This window comes from Acipenser ruthenus, unplaced genomic scaffold (genome assembly GCF_902713425.1).
Source record: "Acipenser ruthenus unplaced genomic scaffold, fAciRut3.2 maternal haplotype, whole genome shotgun sequence".
Classification (NCBI taxonomy): Eukaryota; Metazoa; Chordata; class Actinopteri; order Acipenseriformes; family Acipenseridae; genus Acipenser; species Acipenser ruthenus.
Window position 1 is genome coordinate 31,200 of NW_026708314.1, and position 22,626 is coordinate 53,825.

At 45.8% G+C, this 22,626-nt stretch overlaps 3 protein-coding genes across 5 annotated transcripts in view; 2 read left to right on the forward strand and 1 right to left on the reverse strand.

The window, feature by feature from the left end:
- On the forward strand, positions 1 to 14,807 carry LOC117395442 (ephrin-A1-like). Its single transcript, XM_033994348.3, has 5 exons — positions 1 to 258; positions 11,011 to 11,306; positions 11,685 to 11,750; positions 12,360 to 12,416; positions 12,976 to 14,807. The coding sequence occupies exons 1-5, from the start codon at positions 155 to 157 to the stop codon at positions 13,098 to 13,100; spliced, it is 648 nt and encodes a 215-aa protein (XP_033850239.2). The 5' UTR covers positions 1 to 154; the 3' UTR covers positions 13,101 to 14,807.
- LOC117970775 (dolichol-phosphate mannosyltransferase subunit 3-like) overlaps positions 14,201 to 22,626 on the reverse strand; it is a 21,865-nt gene continuing 13,439 nt past the window's right edge. The window contains exon 3 of one of the 2 annotated variants that reach the window (XM_059020798.1): positions 14,201 to 14,339. The gene's annotated coding sequence lies outside the window, so the exon portion shown is untranslated. Of the gene's footprint in view, positions 14,340 to 15,825; positions 15,965 to 22,626 lie in introns of those variants that run through there. The other variant, XM_059020797.1, reaches the window with a different exon arrangement.
- Positions 17,568 to 22,626, forward strand: part of LOC117970776 (sugar transporter SWEET1-like) — an 8,989-nt gene continuing 3,930 nt past the window's right edge. Inside the window, exons 1-3 of one of the 2 annotated variants that reach the window (XM_059020795.1) lie at positions 17,568 to 17,653; positions 20,002 to 20,079; positions 20,700 to 20,823. In XM_059020795.1, the coding sequence (XP_058876778.1) occupies positions 20,018 to 20,079; positions 20,700 to 20,823 (186 nt within the window). In that variant the 5' untranslated portion in view covers positions 17,568 to 17,653; positions 20,002 to 20,017. Of the gene's footprint in view, positions 17,654 to 18,473; positions 19,035 to 20,001; positions 20,080 to 20,699; positions 20,824 to 22,626 lie in introns of those variants that run through there. The other variant, XM_059020794.1, reaches the window with a different exon arrangement.

A 22,626-nucleotide genomic window follows, 5' to 3' on the forward strand; every position in this document is an offset into this window, starting at 1 on the left:
ATGCGCGTTATTAAATCAGTGCTTTCTACTCTGCGTTGCAGCATCAGGCTGAGTTTTGGGGGATCGGATAATCCACTGCGTGCTGTCGTTTTGAAAGGGAGGTGCAATCCGGGATTTCACTACAGACCAGCGCTTCAAAACAACAACAGCAGCCATGCACAACACGGATATATTCGTGCTTCTGAGCCTCGTTTCAGCGTGCTTGCGGGTGTCTTGTGCAGAGAGACACAGCGTATTTTGGAACAGCACCAACCCACTGTAAGTTAATTTATATACATGTTATATAATTTTGCAAAGAAAGAAGAAAAAAATGCATTATCCTAATGAGACAGAGTGTTTGCATTATTTTATTCAAGTCCTCTGTTTAATTGTATGGTTATTTTTTTTGTATTCGCAGTAAAACCTACACAGCACTGCGCGTTTACTAGCATAGAGAAAACGCAATCTGTTTTAATTTATTCCTTCTGTGAGATGTGGGCCGTGATTACTGCGGTTTTTGCGTCACATTTGCTTAATTCACGACTTGCCGGCGGCAGATAAAACGCATTCGATGCACGCTGTCTGTCGCCGCGTTGTTGTTGCTGTTCAGTTAAACCCATGGCTGTGATACAGTTCCACACATCGCGTGCCGATGGGTTTGCACGCAGTCTGGTCTGGACGGTTCGGTTCGGTTGGGTGCTTGGCCCGTTCCTTTAAGCGCAGGCAGGCACCGTCTCGTGTTTTTTTTTATTCTCCTGCTCGAGAGCCGGACGAGGCAAGATTAGCTGTCGAGAGATTTTCTTTCTAAAGGGATCGGGTTTGTTTTGGCTGTCTGTCAGGACTCCCAGTCGATTAGTAACTGGAGAGGCGGTCAATATTTAACCTCCCCAGTGCACCGCTGAGCTGGCGGGGGAGCGACTTAATTCTTCATATCAATCATTTTATTTATTTTTGTCGAGAGAAGCTATCTCGTTTCCTACAGAATTAAGCAGTTTGGAAAATTATTATTATTATTATTATTATTATTATTATTATTATTATTATTATTATTAATTTACCTAGAATGTGTGATTCGCAGGACGTTTTGATGTGAAATCTGATTAACTTGAAACAAAAGTATTGTTTTATACCATCCTGTTTTTTTAATTATTTTCAACTTCCTAATAATAAGCTGAAAAATCAAATATTTTGTAGGAGGCCTTGGTGTTTATAGATAGAGATCTTGTATAAACAAACTGACTACGTCATGTAAAATTGGGGTGCACACTTTAGGTGGGGCCCCGTACACAACGCTTTATTCCTGCTAAGCCTGTTTAAAATATTTGCAATAACAAGCGCGTAACAGTTTACGATCATATCAAGCATGTTTTCACTCTCCAAAATCTTAAACTGTATAACAATTCCACGGGCGAGCGTTTAAAAATAGCTTTTAAAAAAATGGTTATGGACACGTAATCAGTATTTCATTTGAATGTTTTTATTTGTTCAATTCAGAAGACGCTAACCCCGATCTCGTATAGACTATCATGCATTTGCGTCTTCCATGTATGTGTGTATGAGAGAGAGTTTTGTAACGTCGCTTTTGAGATGGCCGTGCACGAAACAGTTAACGAATCGTCAAATACCGAATCCTTAAATACCGATCATGCGATAAACAGCCTGGCTCTGCCCGGTACCGTGACTAACGCTGTTCTGCACCGAGCTTTGCCGAGAAACGTCCCCCTCACAGCGGATTCGTTTCCTGCCGCGTCCGTGGCGGTTTCTCAATGCCTCACCTACGCACAGAGAATGAATCATTAACCTGGGGTATTGCAACACACCTCCACAGAGTGCAACGTAACAACACAATAACCCTTTTAATATTTCATATTCCCATACTCTCCTTGATTTAATGGGTATCGAAACGTTCTCGCTAATTACAATAGTGCGTTATCATTATGTACAGTGACTTGCGGTGTACGGTTTAGAAACGAGACCACTAAAGTTTTAAATGTACAGTATGCACCGTAATGTGATTTATTAAATTCAGGACGCTTTGGACAGTGTCACTCAGCTGGGCGTCTGTAATGGTATTGCATACTCAAAAATAACTGCGTTTTGAATAAGGCGTAATAATATTAAACTATATTCAATAGAGGTTTTCTTTAGTCGAACCAGAACACGATGCGGTTGGTGTGTTTACAATCCGTGCGCCCATCGCTGCCCTGTAAACTCAACTTTTCTGTTATCATAATAAACCCTGGACGAGGTAAAGACATCACTAAAAACGTGCCTTTCGAATCTATTGGGTTTTTAAATTTTGCAATAGGCCTATCGAATTGCGCCATGTTTCCTCGTATTAATTTGACTCCTTTTCGGTCTCTTCCCCCCCTATATTGACTCCCGGCTATAAGGGGAATGTGCTGATCAGTATTAAAGACAACCAGCTGTGAGTTAAAAAGGGTTAGCCAAGAATAACAAAGGGGATTATTCTGTAACTCGCTGCGGCGTGTGGATCGGGTTACAAAACCAGGTGTTTCAACTAAACAGACTGGTGGGGGTTTTTTGTAAATTTGTGACTCCCATTTAAGTTGCTGTGCGCAATTCTCAAACTCCATTGAGTTGACACAAACTGTTTTCAAAGTTAAGAAAATAAAAATTCGTGACCGAAGGGGATGTAAACACAGGGACACTAGATTACACAGTTACCTTCACCCCCACCCCCCTAATTTTACCACTAACAACACCGTGTGGACGGTAATAAGACTCCTATTGCATAGCAGTTTCATTCCAGGTTTTACTACAAGCTTGATCAGCCCCAGTGTGCATGAAACCAGGACTGGATCAAACGGCTATGCAGCGGGAGTCTCGTTTCTATCCCTGTAAATATGGAATAGTGTCTACATGCCACATGCACGACATCCGCTTACAAAAGCAGACTGGTGAATTCGGGCTGTGCCGACGGAGCGTTTTCTCTGAAAGTGATGGGAGGTTAACTTATCTACACTGACAGGCAGGGGCCCTGTTTATTTAAACGGGGATTTCATTCTGAGGAGCTGCCACACACACACACACACACACACACACACACACACACACACACACACACACACACACACACACACACGGCTGCCAGCCAGCTAGCTAGCCCATCAAAGCGTGTGGAAGAAGCCGGCCACAGGAGGTGTGTCCAAACTAGCCTTTTACAAAGATATAGCGTGTGGATTTGAGGGGGTACTTCATGTACCCGGTATTTTGTGTTTGCTGTATCTCTCTCTAGGTCGCTTTACAGAAGAATAAGTTAAAGGGGGCTCCTGTGTTACCCCTCCCCACCTCCCCCGGATCACTGAGCGGCAACAAATGGTAGCAAAGCAGAGTGCGCTTTAAATTCTTTTAAAAGTGGAGTTAACCCGGCTTTAACGCTTAACCCGAGGGGATGTCGATTGGTGTTTTATTCTAGAAACTAAAAGTAGTTTTGGAGAGTGGGACGGGAAAAGACCGGCCCTCCTTAGTTGAGGGGAAACAGATTTATTAGGCTAGTTGTAGAAGTAATTATTATTATTATTATTATTATTATTATTATTATTATTATTATTATTATTTCTTAATAGTTTTGTTTTATATATAATAACAAGAACGAGCTTGTAATCTAGGGAGAATTAGGGCACGCTTAAATTCTATTATTATTATTATTTATTTCTTAGCAGACGCCCTTATCCAGGGCGACTTACAATTGTTACAAGATATCACATTATTTTTACATACAATTCCCCATTTTATACAGTTTGGTTTTTACTGGAGCAATCTAGGTAAAGTACCTTGCTCAAGGGTACAGCAGCAGTGTCCCCAACCTGGGATTGAACCCACGACCCTCCGGTCAAGAGTCCAGAGCCCCTAACCACTACTCCACACTGCTGCCCCTATTACTAAAAATGATACAAACGTATACTTTTGGCAGTTTTAAAATACTGGGAATAAACACTAAACGGGTTTTCATTAGATTTCAGTGTACTGACGATCGTATTACGTGCGGGTCTGCTTCATAGTTATTGTTCTATTGGTCGTAGTATTATTAAGCCCAGTGTAAATAGGGCGGGTAAGTCTGGCCCCTGACGGGGAATGGCAGCGTTTTAATTGTGTCAAAGGTTAGTTTTTTCTTCATGTGTGCTGGAAGGTGATGATGAATCAACTCGAACAACAAAAATAATGGATTTGGGGGGGGAAGAAGGGGGGCGGTGTGTTCCGACGCTGCTCCGCACTCTCAGGGAAGGAAACGAACTGTCGTGTCCTGCAAAGTGTTGTTTTTTTTTGGAGAGACTCCTTATCTGAAAGGCAGGTTTCCTCCATCGACCTGCTTGCCAAAACCCCCCCCAAAACGACAACACTTAATCGTAAAACTATAGCAGCAACAACAGCGCCGGGTTTATAGTGCCTTCCCCAGTTGTAGCCTTTAGGGCAGACACGAAGAGACAGGTTTCTGTGCCGTCATTGTTATTTAGCAATTGAGGCTTCAGTGTTATTATCGTATTAAGGCATTGCATTGTGAGTGTTGCGCCTGCACTGTGATCGCTGTACAGTTATATAAGCGCCCAAATTATTTTGCTCTTATCTGCCCCCTATTTTACTGCATTTAATCCTGTACTTCAGAATACTGTAATCTGCCAAGTGTTTAACCTGTAGTACTTTGTATTTAATCATATCTTGATGTAACTATCACTATTTAATCATATCCTGATGTAACTATCACTATTATCTGCTGTATTATTGAATTGTGGTTTGTCACACTTGTACTTTGCTTGAACAAAAGTTATTGTATTACTTGTATTGTAACACTTAATGTATTTGCTTACGATTGTAAGTCGCCCTGGATAAGGGCGTCTGCTAAGAAATAAATAATAATAATAATAATAATAATAATAGCACGCTACTGCCATCTGCCGGTAGCGACAAAACAAATACATGAAATAATACTGTATCTGCATGAGTAACTTTTTAACCCGCTGTTTTGTACATTTTTGAAGAAGCCGCGGTTGATTTTGATCGACAGGGCTGACTTGACCCCGCATTTTGTATTCAAAAGCCGACCCGCGGGTTTAATGTTTTTCTAACGAGGCGGCGTAGCAGCGATTCTGCAGATTGCGTCGCTGAGAGAATCGACCTCGTCTCGAAGTGTCAAGTGTCGGGTCTGCTAATTCTCCCGATGACAGCTGCTGCTGCTGCTGCTTTTTCAGTTGTTTGTTTTCTAGTTTCATCTTTAAAAAAAAAAAAAAAAAAAAAGAAATTTTACCAAACTAGAACCTGTTATTCACCTAACGTTGCTGTTTGCTACAGATGGAGAAGTTACATTTAAAACAACATGGTGAAAAATAAATAAAACACAGCAATCATATCAACTTTTTAAAAAAAAGGGTCTGTAATGCCTGCTCTAATATTATTATCTGTCGCTTAGGCAGGACCGCTAATTTATTTATTTATAACAAACCTGTAGCTGCACAAAAGTGGTGTCAAAATAACTTTATATAGGGACTTTTCAGACAAAAGCCCTTGCGTTTTCTGTTTGGTATGCTGTATTTGTGTATAGAGACGTCGCTTCTGATTTAGAGAAAGCGACCCGCAGAAGAATGCGGTCTCCTCGCTTTCTCTTGAGAGTCGCAGCGATCTCATTTCAGCGCTGTATTGTTCAGCCGGTTGGCACCTCCTCGCTGAGGCCTCTAATTAGCCGGTGTCGTTCACTTTTTTATAAAGACTTGCGAACAGCGGCTGAATGGCAGGACCTGACTGAGCCCGTCTTTAAAACGTGGATTAGCGACTCCCGTCTGTGCAGACTCCTAATAACAAGATAGACTTTCTTCAGGAAAATGATGATGATAGCGTCGTGTTGGTGGATTAACGTTCCCCAGCACTAACGCCAATTATTTTCTTAAGCTAGCTAAGCCTGCGTTTGAGTAATTATTATTATTATTATTATTATTATTATTATTATTATTATTATTATTAATTCAAGTTAATAGTAATGACAGTTTGCTCCAGTCCAGGTTTTATATTCTCTCCTAAGCTATAAATAAATAATAATAATAATAATAATAATAATAATATTATTTAGGCATATTTCTTAGCAGACACCCTTACCCAGGGCGGAATACAATTATTACAAGATATCACATTATTTTTACATACAATTACCCATTTATACAGTTGGGTTTTTACTGGAGCAATCTAGGTAAAGTACCTTGCTCAAGGGTACAGCAGCAGTGTCCCCCACCTGGGATTGAACCCACGACCCTCCGGTCAAGAGTCCAGAGCCCCTAACCACTACTCCACACTGCTGCCCTAAAATGTTCTATTTAGTTGTTCCTTCCCTAATAGGTTCAGCAGCAGAAACCAGTCTCCCTAAACCAGGGGTGTTTAAAGCCAGTTGTATAAATTGTTTAAGGGAGCCCCTGAAGGGGTTCATTATGAAGCTGGTGAGGAGTGGTCCTCGGACGGTGGTCAGACACCCCAGCACTTGTCTCTCGTAGCGCCGGACGCAGTCAGTCCGCACGCTGAAGGGGGCGCTGGCCGGGGCGTTTGGTTTATTCCAGCTCTTCCTTTCCTCCCTGCTGTCGTGACACGTGCGTCTCCGGAGCTCCATCTCGTTCGTCTGTGGATTCTCCCTCTGGAATCTGTCGTGACCCGTGCGTCTCCGGAGCTCCGTCTCGTTCGTCTGTGGATTCTCCCTCTGGAATCTGTCGTGACCCGTGCGTCTCCGGAGCTCCGTCTCGTTCGTCTGTGGATTCTCCCTCTGGAATCTGCCGCGACCCGTGCGTCTCCGGAGCTCCGTCTCGTTCGTCTGTGGATTCTCCCTCTGGAATCTGCCGCGACCCGTGTGTCTCCGGAGCTCCGTCTCGTTCGTCTGTGGATTCTCCCTCTGGAATCTGTCGTGACCCGTGCGTCTCCGGAGCTCCGTCTCGTTCGTCTGTGGATTCTCCCTCTGGAATCTGCCGCGACCCGTGCGTCTCCGGAGCTCCGTCTCGTTCGTCTGTGGATTCTCCCTCTGGAATCTGTCGTGACCCGTGCGTCTCCGGAGCTCCGTCTCGTTCGTCTGTGGATTCTCCCTCTGGAATCTGCGCGTTGTCGACCGGGCTGACAGGTGGAGGTCGGAGCGAAGCTGTTCCCAATTCAGGAAAAACTGGTTTGGAGAAAAAACTAAAATAAAAAACAAATGTGTTTTTTTTTAACTTGTTGAAGCACGCCATGCCCTAACCCTGCCCAGTCACGCTGTATCATGTCAAACTTGCATTGTCAAAACTTGTGTCCTCTCTCTCGAACTCAAATGTTCTTTATTGGCATGACTATATTACAAGTACAATGTTGCCAAAGCAATTTATAACACAACAACAGGGCTGCAGTGTGGAGTAGTGGTTAGGGCTCTGGACTCTTGACCGGAGGGTCGTGGGTTCAATCCCAGGTGGGGGGACACTGCTGCTGTACCCTTGAGCAAGGTACTTTACCTAGATTGCTCCAGTAAAAACCCAACTGTATAAATGGGGAATTGTATGTAAAAATAATGTGTAAAGAATAATGTAATTGTATGTAAAATAATATCTGTATAATGTGATATCTTGTAACAATTGTAAGTCGCCCTGGATAAGGGTGTCTGCTAAGAAATACATAATAATAATAATAATAAAAATAAATAAACATTAAACCTCTAGAAGCAGAACAGTCTCTCTCTCTCTCTCTCTCTCTCTCTCTCCTCTCTTTTTGTCTTCCAGTTAAAACACACCACCCTGCTCTCCTGGGCAGAGAGTGGTTCTAATTTCTACAGCCAGGTCTCTGTGTGCAAAGCTGTGCTCTGATTTGTTCTCTTTACTGTATTCAAGAGAAGCTCTGTGTGATATTGGCCATTCTTCTCCGAACCTCGTTTTGAAAGCAGCGGACAAGACTCTCTCAAAGAAAGCAGGGCTTTAATGGACTGTGTGCCAGTTCGGGGGGAGGGGACTCCTCCTCATTGTAAATCACTGGAGCGGTTGCTGGCAAAAAGGGATTAATTCTTTCTCTACTGACAACAAGACCCCTTCGACCCATCCCCCTTCCCCCTTCTCCCCATTCCTGGCATGCTTTAGAAACCTGCATGTGCGTGAGAGAGCATACAGAAATCTGACTCATCAATCTGCTGTCGTATCCATCTTCATCTGGCTCCTTTTGTGGAGAGATTGATGGAGGGCGTGTCGCGGTGACCCCGGTTTTGGAAGAGGAGACAAAGGGATTGGCAGTGTTGAGACGGACGGTAGCGTTGCCCGGTGCATCTGGAGAGATGAGGGATCCGGGGTTGGTGCTGCTGTGAAACCTCGCCTTGCAGTCCGGTTTTGATTCCTTAAATGTTGAAAAGTTAGTTCCTTAACGGGATGGAGATGAGACTCCTGTTGCACAGCAGCGACACCCAGTCCAGGTTTTACTAGGAGCTTGATTAGCCGCAGTGTTTAGGTAGCTCAGGTGTGTCCTTAATAAACCCAGGAGTGGATCAAACTGCTATGCAACTGGATTCTTATTTACATCCCTGCGTTTTTAAAATAAATGACTGCTACAATGACTGCAATACCTCCACTATGCACTCTCTGTATCGCTAATGCATGTTCTTGTAATGTTTTGGATAGTGTTTTAGACTCTATTGCAGTACAGTCCTCCTGTTTAGACTGGCAGTCTGACTCTGGTATTCATGCAGTAGGATTTGATTGATTCGGCGGGTGCTGGGTCAGTGGCAGGGCTACAGCAGCGCGCTCGTGAAATGACAGCCTCGATCATGCGCTTGCCTCCTGTTCACACAGAACTCATAAAGCAAGCAGGGGCTTGCTTTGTGGAGTGCAGGACAAGCAGACTGGCTTTATCAACAGCTTGAGTCTGTGAAGAGCCAAGTGGATTACAATGCTCCCCTATGATTTACCAGACCTCTCTGTGCTTTACAATGCTTCCCTATGCTTTACCAGACCTCTCTGTGCTTCCCTATGCTTTACCATCCCTCTCTGTGCTTTACAATGCTTCCCTATGCTTTACCAGACCTCTCTGTGCTTTACAATGCTTCCCTATGCTTTACCAGACCTCTCTGTGCTTTACAAGGCTTTCACTGTACTTTATTACACTTTGGTGTGCTTTTACTGTAGTAATCTTGTCTAGGGGCTGTCTATCCCTCTCTACACCAGACAGCACAGGGCTGTGCTTGTCAGATTTGTTTAACACAGGGAGGGTGTCTCTGTGGCGCTGGGGGAATGTCACGGTTCCTGTGCAGGGCTGTCTCCCAGGGGATTAGATTAGAGGGGGGGGGTGTCGCCGGGCCCCCCCAGGGGGAGAGAGGGGGTGCTACACACCCCAGAGGAGACGCTCAGATCTTTTGATTTAGAGACAGTTTAACCCGGTGCTATCCATCTATCCATGGAGAAATGTGTCTCCTTTCTTGTGTTCCTTCCTATCTAAATGTTTTATTTATTGCTAAATTAGTCCTAATGCGTTTTTAAATTTCTCTTAATTGGGTTTTAATTGTGTGTCTAAAACCTGCCATTATTAAAAATAAATAATGGCAGTTTTTTGTTCTGTTTTTGTTGTGGTCAACGTGACTCATAAATACAAATTCTCCAGTCATAAAACAGTAGTCTCTTTTTTCATGCGAACGTTACCCAGCCCAACACACACAATGAGAGAGAGATTGCTCCAGGAGAAAAAGCCGTCCAGATTCAATGCAAATTAGGGAGGGCTGCAAAGAGATGGGGGGGGGGGGTCTGTGTCTATACAGCCCTGATAAAACCTGCCTCAATTAGTGCTAATTACAGGGGGGAGGGGGTCAGTTACAGCACTGTGCTGTGCTGTCTGTCGACCGATTTTAACTACAGTAATAAAAAAAAAAACTTAAGTCTTAAACACAACCCCTGCATTTAGTTTTAAGCTCTGTGTAAGAAGCAGGACTAAGGATGCGCAGTTGGAAATGGTGAGGTGGAGGGAGAACAGAAAAATGATTTTTTTGTTTTCCCCACAACTCTGCAGATTAATAGTACAGAAAGTTCCCCTGAATTGTTTTTTTCGGCTCTGGGCTGTGTAGGATTGTTTAAACTTGACGGGCCGGTTTTGAATTCCTCTCGCTTTACACCAGCCACGGGACGCTGTGCTTTTAATTAAACAGAGCAGAGATCAGATATGGAGGTGTGGGAGGGGGGGGGTCCCTCTGTTTTTGGAGATTGGGTTACCTCTAGCAGTGAGGGTGGAGACAGGTAGTCTGGCAACACACAGGGTCCGAAAACAAGGTGGTGTCAAAGGGCACGGGGAGGAGGGGGGGAGGGGGAGTTTGTGGTGCTCTAATTAGGCAGAACTGAAACCGCGTCGTAAAAGCAGAACGAGAGCCCAGCCTGTCTGTCTCCGTCTCCGCCAGCGCAGTTTGGTAGCTGCTAGTTAGCGGTGTGGAATCAGAAGCTCTCTCACGCAGATCAAGGCAGGGAGACCAAGAGGCTGCGGAAGAGAGCTGAAGACAAAAACGCCTCCGTTTGTTAAACACAAAGGACTTGCAGGCTAAAGGCTTGTTTAATTTTATTGGGTTTGTTTTAGTATTTCTATTGAAGACCTTGAGAAAGCCATTGGCAGGTTCTGTCTAGAGATCAGGGATGGAAAATAAGACTCCTGTTGCATAGCTGTTTAGATCCATTCCTGGTTTCACAGAGTAAGTAGCTCACCTGAACTTGTTACCTATACACACTGTGGCCGGTTGTAAAACCTGGAGCGGGTGAAATTGCTATGCAGTAGGAGCCATTTCAAATCCCTGCATTGATTTTACTGTCCACTTTTTAAAATGCATAAAGGAATGGAAATAGACTCCTATAGCATAGCAGTTTGATCCATTCCTGGCTTCAGAGTTTTGTACACCCCTGAGCTTGTTACCTAGACACACTGGGGCTAATCAAGCTGTTAGTAAAACCTGGAACGGATCAAATTGCTGTGCAGCAGGAGTCCCATCCCCGCTGCTGCTGCTGCTGCAGTTTCTCCTGAGTGATGCTCGCAGTGCTAACGCTGCCCCTCCCCTCCTCTTCCCAGGTTCCTGTGGGATGACTATTCTGTGTCTGTGCGGCTCAATGATTATCTGGACATCATCTGCCCCCACTATGAGGAGGGGGCTGTTCCCTCCCACACGGCCGAGCGCTACATCCTGTACATGGTGGAGCTCCAGGACTACCTGACCTGCAAACCCCAGTCCAAGGAGCAGCTGCGCTGGGAGTGCGACCGGCCGCACGCCCCCCACGGACCGGAGAGATTCTCCGAGAAGTTCCAGAGGTTCACCCCCTTCACCCTGGGCAAGGAGTTCAAAGAGGGGGATACCTACTACTATATCTGTGAGTCAACCCCAATAAACGCTGGCATGAAACTAAGAAGGTCTTTCAACATGAACTAATCAACAGTTTTATTAGAACACCTCCAGATGTGTCATTGATATCCTTTTATATACCCGCCTGCACGAAAACACCTCTGGGGGGTGAGAATTTCAATCTCCGCTCAGTAATCGGGGATATAGAAACACACTCCTGTGTGAAAATGTCAGACCGCTTTGTGCTTTAATTAGTCTTAAACCACTTCTAAAAAGTCTCCTGCGTTTTACCGTGTGTGGCTCTGTGTTCCTTTTCTCTTTTACTGTTTTAAATGAATTGCATGTCTTGGTAACCCTGAATCGATCTGCTCAGGACTAACATTGCGTCTTGCTTTCTCCTCCACAGCTAAACCGATTCATCATCATGGAGACCAGTGCTTGAGGCTCAAAGTCAATGTGATCGGACCCACTGGTGAGTGTCCAGCACCCTCGATGGAGATCGGAGCGAACAAACAGCTGCTTGGGTTTGTGAGGATCGCTGTTCTCCGCAGAGTCTTAAGAAAAGCAGCGATCCTCACAAACCCAAGCAGCTGTTTCTTCACTCGTTTCACTCTGAATGGTGAATCAGCCCGATCAACACCAGCCACCCTCGCCTGACTGTCAGCTCCTGATTTCTATAGAGTGCTAAATCCACAAATTCTATCTGTATAGATAGATAGATAGATATCTCTCCTTTCTGGTCACAATTTCTTAGACATTTTCAAACAGTTTTTTAAAGTCTGTGGAGTTTTAAAATATATACATTGATAGGAAACTTGGCACAGTCACACACAGTGATTTGAAGGAGAGGTGTGTGTGTGTGTGTGTGTGTGTGTGTGTGTGTGAACCAGCTGTTGCAAGTAATTGTTAGTTCACACATTTTGGAAACCTAAGAAATGCAAAACAGCCATTAGCTTAAGTCTCCAGATGCTTTATTAGCAGTATCCTTGTTTGGTCTTGATTTTGATTTTGTAGTGGCGGTTCTCTTTTGCCTACTCTGCAGTGTGTAACCCTGGCGCCTCTCTCTTTTCTTTTTCCTCAGCTGCCCAACAGCCCAGGATTGGAGTCGTGCACACTACCAAAGCTAAACTACCAGCAGGTACAAATCCCAACCATACCGAACACCAACTTTCAGCATCGTTAAACGTTCTAACTTGACAACAGTTTTGACTTAAACTCTCTCGTTGTCTTCAGTGTCGATTTTGATTCCCGTTCTTATATCAGGGTGTGAGAATTTCAATCTCCGCTCAGTAATCAGGGATATAGAAACACACTCCTGTGTGAAAATGTCAGACCGCTCTGTGCTTTAATCAGGCGTCTTAAACCACTTCTAAAAAGTCTCCTGCGTTTTACCGTGTGTGGCTCTGTGTTCCTTTTCTCTTTACTGTTTTTAAATGAATTGCACGGGTGGCCTATTAGCCAATTAAATTAGACCATCTCCAATCTGCTTATTGACAATTTTTCCAAGATTTTCAGTCCCAGTGGTTTGATTTCAGACGCCCAGCAAATCAGAACTACAGAAGCAATGGGGTGTTCGGATACACGCACACACTGCTGTGTGTTTGCAATTGCTTAAACCCCTAATACTAAACCTTATTCCAGCACTGTGTTGAATCTACAGTTGATATTAATCTCTCTCTCTCTCTCTCTCTCTCTAGATGACCCAGCAGTCAGTCTCCCAGATGTTCTGAAGAGCGTTGCAAACCATTGTAATCTTCCCCTAGCCTCCATCTCCTTCCTGCTGACGCTACTGCCCTCCCTAGCCCTGCTGCTGCTGCTCTAGGACTACAGCTCCCCAGGACTACAAGTACGGTGGCCATCGAGGCCCACACCCTCGCGTATAGAGACACTGCAACTGCCACTAACCTCCCAGTGCTGGACACTGTAAGAGAAGGAAATGGACCTTTTGGAAGATGAGGATATAGTGTGTGTGAAGACTTGTCACAAAATCCACCCGCATTTCTGTCCATGCTTGGACTGTTCCCTGCCTCTGTGACTCACTTTTAGACTGCGTCCACAATTGTTCAAGCAAACGCTTTTTATAAATCCTTTTTTTTTTTCTCTTTTGAGCTCGGAACCAAAGATCGACGACAGAACACAGCTGTTTGGAGGAAGGATGCCATGCTTATTAATAATATGATTTATTACAGATTTCAATATTACAATCGAACAAAAAAATTGAAGGATTGAAGTCAAAGGTTTTGAAATCCTGCAAATGGAGATGAATCTCAGTAGAGGAGAGAGAGAGAGGAATGCAAGAAATTAATAAAATGTTAACTGAGAAACCGCAGAATATGTAATCTAAGAGACAGTCCTGACCTTTCCTCCCTATTTCTGCTCAACACTGACCCCTGTCTGCCGAGCGTGGACTTGCAGGCAAAGGTACGCAAAGCACCAGGAAGTCTTTTTCAAGCAGAGACTCTGAGACTGGAATGAGATTGAAAGGAGATTGAAAGGAGAGATGCAGGGGTGGGGTACTCTGAATCAACAGGCTTTGTTGCGTTTCTCCTTTCTTTGTACAAACGTGTAAAAAAATGTGTAAATAGCAGATCATTTGATAATTTAATCGGGGGGGGCGGGGGGGGGGGGCACGTATGTAGCAGTCTTGACATGGGTTCAAACAGAATCCTGATGTGGATTATTTACAATGAAATAAAAAACAAAAGGTACAGATGTATCATCACAGGATTTTATTGCTTTTATCTGAGATCGCAGTAACTAGTTAGGCAGGGTTACAAACTCACACTAGCCCTCCTGCTGCTGCTGCTGCACCCAGTCCTGGGGTTCAGAGCTCCCCTCAATGAAGTCTATTATTATTAATATTGATATGATCAGGAGCCAGGAGTTTGAGCAGGGTTACAAACTCACACTAGCCCTGCTGCTGCTGCTGCTGCTGCACCCAGTCCTGGGGTTCACTCTTTTGAACTTGCTGTACTAAACTCCTTCGATAAGTTTAAGTGTTCTGTACACAGAGACGGGAGAAATGAAAGTCACAGATTGAGGAAGTAGAGGTAGGAGCCAGCTGTAAAACAAAAAATAAAACAAACAGATTTTGGTTATAAATGTAACTGTCGGTTTCCGTTTTTAATTTGTTTGAAGGATTTAAATTAAGTTTTAAACTTGTAGTAGCAATGTTTAATAATAATAATAATAATAATAATAATTAATGATATTGTTTGCAATGCTATTTGTCAATTATAATTGGTTCCAGTTATGCTGCAGTAATTATAATCTTACTAAAGTAACAAACGACTACACAAACACGTTTACTGTGTTTGTTCTGAAGCCACAGTGTTCTCCCCGAGCTGTCTAAACATGTGCCTGTTTCAGAGTTCTCGTTGCTCCCCTTCCCAGATAAAGGGGCACAAATCTGAAAATACGACTGTGTAAAAGATGTAAAGTAATCTGTATATTTTGTACATAATTGTTTGTAAACTAAAGTGAGAATTTTTATACTTTGTCATTCAATAAATGCAAAATTTTAATGAAAGTGGTCTTCTCTCGTTCTTTCACGATGCACAAACATCCGAGTGAAAAACAGGTATATGATTCAACAGATCTTGAATTACAAGGCTTCCCTATGCTTTACCAGACCTCTCTGTGCTTTACAATGCTTCTCTATGCTTTACCAGACCTCTCTGTGCTTTACAATGCTTCCCTATGCTTTACCATCCCTCTCTGTGCTTTACAATGCTTCCCTATGCTTTACCAGACCTCTCTGTGCTTTACAATGCTTCCCTATGCTTTACCAGACCTCTCTGTGCTTTACAATGCTTTCCTATGCTTTACCAGACCTCTCTGAGCTTTACAATGCTTCCCTATGCTTTACCAGACCTCTCTGTGCTTTACAATGCTTCCCTATACTTTACCACACCTCTCTGTGCTTTACAATGCTTCCCTATGCTTTACCAGACCTCTCTGTGCTTGATTGCACTGTGCTGTGTTTGTACTCTGGGACTCTTGTATAAGGGTTGTCATGCTATTGCTGTGGGGCGCCTCGTCTCGGATCTGCAGCACAGCCCTGTCCTCTGCACCCTGTCCAGCTCCTGTCTGGCCGTCGCGTTGGGCGGAGCTCAGGCCGCTGGTAAGAGACAGTCTGGAGGATGACACGCTGCAGGGCTGTGCTGTCGACTCGGGTTCACGCAGACCAGACTGCCTGGAACCAGCGGCACAGCGCGAGAGGACAAAGGAAAAGGGAGAGATGCTGGCAGAACTGTCAGGAAACTGCTCCGAGAGGATTCTTTTGGAAGTATTGCGGAGTGTGTGTGTGTGTGTGTGTGTGTGTGTGTGTCGTTGTCTCTGTGTGTGATTTTAAGTTACTGGGAGTATCACTTTGTGGGATACACTATATAAAGATGTTTCTCTCATTCCAAGTATCTTGAACACAAGACGTTCTTTCAACCCCATACTGTAAATCGGTCATTTTTAATATACTTTATCACAATAGCAGCACCTCATTCGTTTACCTAACTGAGGTCTTAAATGCCACTTATCTGATTTCTGTTAAACTGAGCGTTGCCACGTCTTATTCTGCACGGATCTGATTGATTGAAATCCAGTAAACGCTGGTTTATAGAAATATTGATCTTCCTGGGCACTGTGATGACTCCCGTGTGATTCAGAGAGCCCTGGTTTTCATTATCAAGCCTGGAGGAGGAGGAGGAAGAGGAAGAGGGGAGGGGGGTTAGCGACAGGCTTGTTTTGTTCCCGTGGAAGTCTGCTTTATCTTTCCCAGCGGGCTCTTCCTGAAGCTTGTTTGTTCTTGGTGTTTGAACACACACACACAGAGCGCTGAGCTCACAGAACACACACACACACACACACAGAGCGCTGAGCTCACAGAACACACACACACACACACACACAGAGCGCTGAGCTCACAGAACACACACACACACACACACAGAGCGCTGAGCTCACAGAACACACACACACACACACACAGAGCGCTGAGCTCACAGAACACACACACACACACACACAGAGCGCTGAGCTCACAGAACACACACACACACACACACACAGAGCGCTGAGCTCACAGAACACACACACACACACACACACAGAGCGCTGAGCTCACAGAACACACACACACACACACACACAGAGCGCTGAGCTCACAGAACACACACACACACACACACACACAGAGCGCTGAGCTCACAGAACACACACACACACACACACACACAGAGCGCTGAGCTCACAGAACACACACACACACACACACACACACACAGAGCGCTGAGCTCACAGAACACACACACACACACACACACAGAGCGCTGAGCTCACAGAACACACACACACACACACACACAGAGCGCTGAGCTCACAGAACACACACACACACACACACACACAGAGCGCTGAGCTCACAGAACACACACACACACACACACACAGAGCGCTGAGCTCACAGAACACACACAGACACACAGAGCGCTGAGCTCACAGAACACACACACACACAGACACACACACACAGAGCGCTGAGCTCCCAGAACACACACACACACACACACACAGAGCGCTGAGCTCCCAGAACACACACACACAAACCTCTGTGCTTTACAATGCTTCCCTATGATTTACCAGACCTCTGTGCTTTACAATGCTTCCCTATGCTTTACCAGACCTCTCTGTGCTTTACAATGCTTCCCTATGCTTTACCAGACCTCCCTGTGCTTTACAATGCTTCCCTATGCTTTACCAGACCTCTCTGTGCTTTACAATGCTTCCCTATGCTTTACCACACCTCTCTGTGCTTTACAATGCTTCCCTATGCTTTACCAGACCTCTCTGTGCTTTACAATGCTTCCCTATGCTTTACCATGCCTCTCTGTGCTTTACAATGCTTCCCTATGCTTTACCATACCTCTCTGTGCTTTACAATGCTTCCCTATGCTTTACCAGACCTCTCTGTGCTTTACAATGCTTCCCTATGCTTTACCAGACCTCTCTGTGCTTTACAATGCTTCCCTATGCTTTACCAGACCTCTCTGTGCTTTACAATGCTTCCCTATGCTTTACCAGACCTCTCTGTGCTTTACAATGCTTCCCTATGCTTTACCAGACCTCTCTGTGCTTTACCATGCTTTCCCTATGCTTTATTCCACGTTGCTGTGCTTGCGCTGCGGGAGGCTCTCACAGGGAGTGTGCACGGTGACCAGCGCTACACTGAGCTGACCTCCCTCCCAGGACAGCTATCTCACGATCAGAGTCAATATTCACACTTCACAGACTGCTAGCCTTCAGTGAAGAGGAACAGCCGTGGTCTGTTTAACTACAAGAAGACAGATCTTCTTCACAGCTTGTGTGGCAGCGCAGAATTGGGTAATTAACACCCGGGGGTGCGAATCCCTCACTTGTAAAGAGCGTTTATTTGAACCTATTCTGTACCTGTATTTGGGAGGTGTTTAGAAGGACTGGCCTTGATCTGGGGGTCAGAACTCAGTCCGGGAATGCCAAAGTGAAAAAGGAGAGCAAATATTTGTGGAGGTGTAAACTGGCTGGCTGTTGTTTAAGCTTTGCGTGTTTTTAGATACGGCCTGCCTGTGTGTTCACACCGCCACTGACTCCCACTCAAGAGACTTCTGCAGCTTGAAAACTGCTGTGTGTGTGTGTGGCACGGTTAATGTAACAAACAGCATTGTAAAGCACAGAGAGGTGTGGTAAAGCATAGGGAAGCATTGTAAAGCACAGAGAGGTCTGGTAAAGCATAGGGAAGCATTGTAAAGCACAGAGAGGTGTGGTAAAGCATAGGGAAGCATTGTAAAGCACAGAGAGGTCTGGTAAAGCATAGGGAAGCATTGCAAAGCACAGAGAGGTATGGTAAAGCATAGGGAAGCATTGTAAAGCACAGAGAGGTCTGGTAAAGCATAGGGAAGCATTGTAAAGCACAGAGAGGTCTGGTAAAGCATAGGGAAGCATTGTAAAGCACAGAGAGGTCTGGTATATATATTTATGCTGTAGATAAAAAAAAACCGTTTGAGAGAGAGAGAGAGAGAGAGAGAGAGAGAGAGAGAGAGAGAGAGAGAGAGAGAGAGAGAGAGAGAGAGAGAGAGAGAGAGAGAGAGAGAGAGAGAGAGAGAGAGAGAGAGAGAGAGAGAGAGAGAGAGAGAGAGAGAGAGAGAGAGACTGTATTTATTGTATTGTCTTTGAAATTAATATAAAAACATAATTCCCCCCAAAAAACATTATGTTGTAAAGTATTTCTCAATACAAATGACAAATAACACAGATAAATACATTTTCAGATCCGTTCACTTTAAATATTTGAAGCACACCCATATTACGTCATTACAATACGCGTGTTAGCATTGGCTGAAAACTTAACTCCCAACACCGCTGGTAAAAGTGGTTCAAACAAACCGTCTCTGTGCTTTACAATAGAGTCATTAATTGTATTTTTTTTTTATCAACGTTTATTTAGTTGCCAGACAAGCGAGGGACCGACCGCCCATTATTTATAGTATTACTTCCTGTAGTTCCACGTAATAATTTTCTACCTGTGTGTGTTCTGAATGTTTTCATGGTTAATATCGTGCTTCATGTGTTCCATTGATCGATTTCAATAATAATAATAATAATAATAATAATAATAATAATAATAATAATAATTAGCAAGGAAGTAACTTCTGCACCTTATGGAGTTGGTGCATTTGCTGTCATGGGCCTGCATCGTTTTCACCGTCTGCATGTTTTCCACGGGGCTGTGAGTAGTTGATGCATTGTTTGATTGATTTATTTTTTGAATGTATAACCTCCGTGGTTCTCGGTTTGCACTCTCTGACAGTCGGACGGGTCGCGTCGCTCTCAGTACAGTCGCAGGCTCGCTGCGTGTTGTGTTCATGGTTACTCGGTGTGACGTGGCCGTATTTCATTACGCGTGTGCTAGCGTTTGAAATCGGAACTTACACATTCATTTTACACGAGTTTAGTTTGGTCTGTCTAAAGCTAAAACTTACCTGACCAAGCGATAATAATAATAATAATAATAATAATAATAATAATAACAGGTCGTTGTAATCGTGTTGTATAGATTTTGCCCCAGGTTTGAGTTTGTGTTCAATAAGCTGCACGATGTCCGTGTTAGTAAAAGTGATTCATCTTTATGGTGATGGTTAAAATACATATATATGGCCGTGTATTTTTCCCCACTCCGGTTGGCTTTGTTGTTCTGATTACTGTACTGCAGATGGGTTTTCTGTGATGTGATTCCTCTGTCTCTTTCCCTCGCCCATTATCTTCCCTTCTCTCCATCCTCCCCCCTCAGCTCTCATCCTCGCTTTCACCTTTTCCCTCCTCACCGCTCCCTTCTCTCCTGTCCTGTCCCCATCGCTCCTCTCCCCTCTCCCATCCTCGCTCCCCTCTCTCCTGCCCTGCCCTGTCCCCATCGCTCCTCTCCCCTCTCCATCCTCACTCCCCTCTTCTGCCCTGCCCTATCCCTTCTCCCCCTCCTCTCCCATCCTCGCTCCCCTCTCTCCTGCCCTGCCCTGTCCCCATCGCTCCTCTCCCCTCTCCATCCTCGCTCCCCTCTCTCCTGCCCTGTCCCCATCGCTCCTCACTCCTCTCCATCCTCGCTTCCCTCTCTCCTGCCCTGTCCTGTCCCCATCACTCCTCTCCCCTCTCTCCCTTCTCGTCCTCACCTCTTTCTGTCTCTTCTTCTCTAACCCTTCCAGGTCAGACCTGCGGAAGATGTATTTCTCCCGAAGCACAGAGAATGTTCAGCTCCTGCCCTTCCTCACCACCAACCTCAAGTAAGAAACATTCATTGAAAAAGGTCAGGACTGTGTGGCTCTCTCTCTGTCTCGCTGCTCTCCTCTCAGTGTGGCTCTCTCTCTCGCTGCTCTCCTCTCACAGTGTGTGTCTGTCTCTCCCTGCTCCTCACAGTGTGTGTTTCTCTCTCGCTGCTCTCCTCTCACAGTGTGTGTCTGTGGCTGTCTATCCCTGCTCCTCTCAGTGTGGCTCTCTGTCTCTCTCTCGCTGCTCTCCTCTCAGTGTGTGTCTCTCTCTGCTCTCCTCTCAGTGTCTCTCCCTCTCTGCTGTCCTCCTCAGTGTGTCTCTCTCTCTCCTCAGTGTCTCTCTCTCTGTCTGCTCTCCTCTCAGTGTCTCTCTCTCGCTCTCTCTGCTCTCCTCTCAGTGTCTCTCTCTCGCTCTCTCTGCTCTCCTCTCAGTGTCTCTCTCTCGCTCTCTCTGCTCTCCTCTCAGTGTCTCTCTCTCGCTCTCTCTGCTCTCCTCTCAGTGTCTCTCTCTCGCTCTCTCTGCTCTCCTCTGTGTCTCTCTCTCGCTCTCTCTGCTCTCCTCTCAGTGTGTGTCTCTCTCTCTCTGCTCTCCTCTCACAGTGTTGAACCCTGTCTCTCTGTCCCTCTGTCCTCAGTAACCTGGGCTGGCTCTACTACGGCCTTCTGAAGGACGACTGGACTCTCATTACTGTCAATCTGATCGGAGCCACGCTGCAGACCGCCTACATGCTGGCCTACTTCTTCTACTCCGTGGAAAAGGTGCACCTTCTCTCCTGCAGTTTCCTGTGCGTTAGTCCTGTGTTGTGTTCTCATCGCGGTCGCTCCTGTGTTAGTCCTGTGTTGTGTTCTCATCGCGGTCGCCCCTGTGTTAGTCCTGTGTTGTGTTCTCATCGCGGTCGCTCCTGTGTTAGTCCTGTGTTGTGTTCTCATCGCGGTCGCTCCTGTGTTAGTCCTGTGTTGTGTTCTCATCACGGTCGCTCCTGTGTTAGTCCTGTGTTGTGTTCTCATCGCGGTCGCCCCTGTGTTAGTCCTGTGTTGTGTTCTCATCGCGGTCGCCCCTGTGTTAGTCCTGTGTTGTGTTCTCATCACGGGCGCCCCTGTGTTAGTCCTGTGTTGTGTTCTCATCACGGTCGCTCCTGTGTTAGTCCTGTGTTGTGTTCTCATCGCAGTCGCCCCTGTGTTAGTCCTGTGTTGTGTTCTCATCGCAGGCGCCCCTGTGTTAGTCCTGTGTTGTGTTCTCATCGCGGGCGCCCCTGTGTTATTCCTGTGTTGTGTTCTCATCGCGGTCGCCCGTGTTAGTCCTGTGTTGTGTTCTCATCGCCGGCGCCCCTGTGTTAGTCCTGTGTTGTGTTCTCATCGCGGTCGCCCCTGTGTTAGTCCTGTGTTGTGTTCTCATCGCGGTCGCTCCTGTGTTAGTCCTGTGTTGTGTTCTCATCGCGGTCGCTCCTGTGTTAGTCCTGTGTTGTGTTCTCATCGCGGTCGCCCCTGTGTTAGTCCTGTGTTGTGTTCTCATCGCGGTCGCCCCTGTGTTAGTCCTGTGTTGTGTTCTCATCGCGGTCGCCCCTGTGTTAGTCCTGTGTTGTGTTCTCATCGCGGTCGCTCCTGTGTTAGTCCTGTGTTGTGTTCTCATCGCGGTCGCTCCTGTGTTAGTCCTGTGTTGTGTTCTCATCGCGGTCGCCCCTGTGTTAGTCCTGTGTTGTGTTCTCATCGCGGTCGCCCCTGTGTTAGTCCTGTGTTGTGTTCTCATCGCGGTCGCTCCTGTGTTAGTCCTGTGTTGTGTTCTCATCACGGGCGCCCCTGTGTTAGTCCTGTGTTGTGTTCTCATCACGGGCGCCCCTGTGTTAGTCCTGTGTTGTGTTCTCATCACGGTCGCCCCTGTGTTAGTCCTGTGTTGTGTTCTCATCACGGTCGCCCCTGTGTTAGTCCTGTGTTGTGTTCTCATCGCGGTCGCTCCTGTGTTAGTCCTGTGTTGTGTTCTCATCGCGGGCGCTCCTGTGTTAGTCCTGTGTTGTGTTCTCATCGCGGGCGCCCCTGTGTTAGTCCTGTGTTGTGTTCTCATCACGGTCGCTCCTGTGTTAGTCCTGTGTGGTGTTCTCATCGCGGTCGCCCCTGTGTTAGTCCTGTGTTGTGTTCTCATCGCGGGCGCCCCTGTGTTAGTCCTGTGTTGTGTTCTCATCGCGGTCGCTCCTGTGTTAGTCCTGTGTTGTGTTCTCATCGCGGTCGCTCCTGTGTTAGTCCTGTGTTGTGTTCTCATCGCGGTCGCCCCTGTGTTAGTCCTGTGTTGTGTTCTCATCGCAGTCGCCTGTGTTAGTCCTGTGTTGTGTTCTCATCGCGGTCGCTCCTGTGTTAGTCCTGTGTTGTGTTCTCATCGCGGGCGCCCCTGTGTTAGTCCTGTGTGGTGTTCTCATCGCGGTCGCCCCTGTGTTAGTCCTGTGTTGTGTTCTCATCGCGGTCGCCCCTGTGTTAGTCCTGTGTTGTGTTCTCATCGCGGTCGCCCCTGTGTTAGTCCTGTGTTGTGTTCTCATCGCGGTCGCCCCTGTGTTAGTCCTGTGTTGTGTTCTC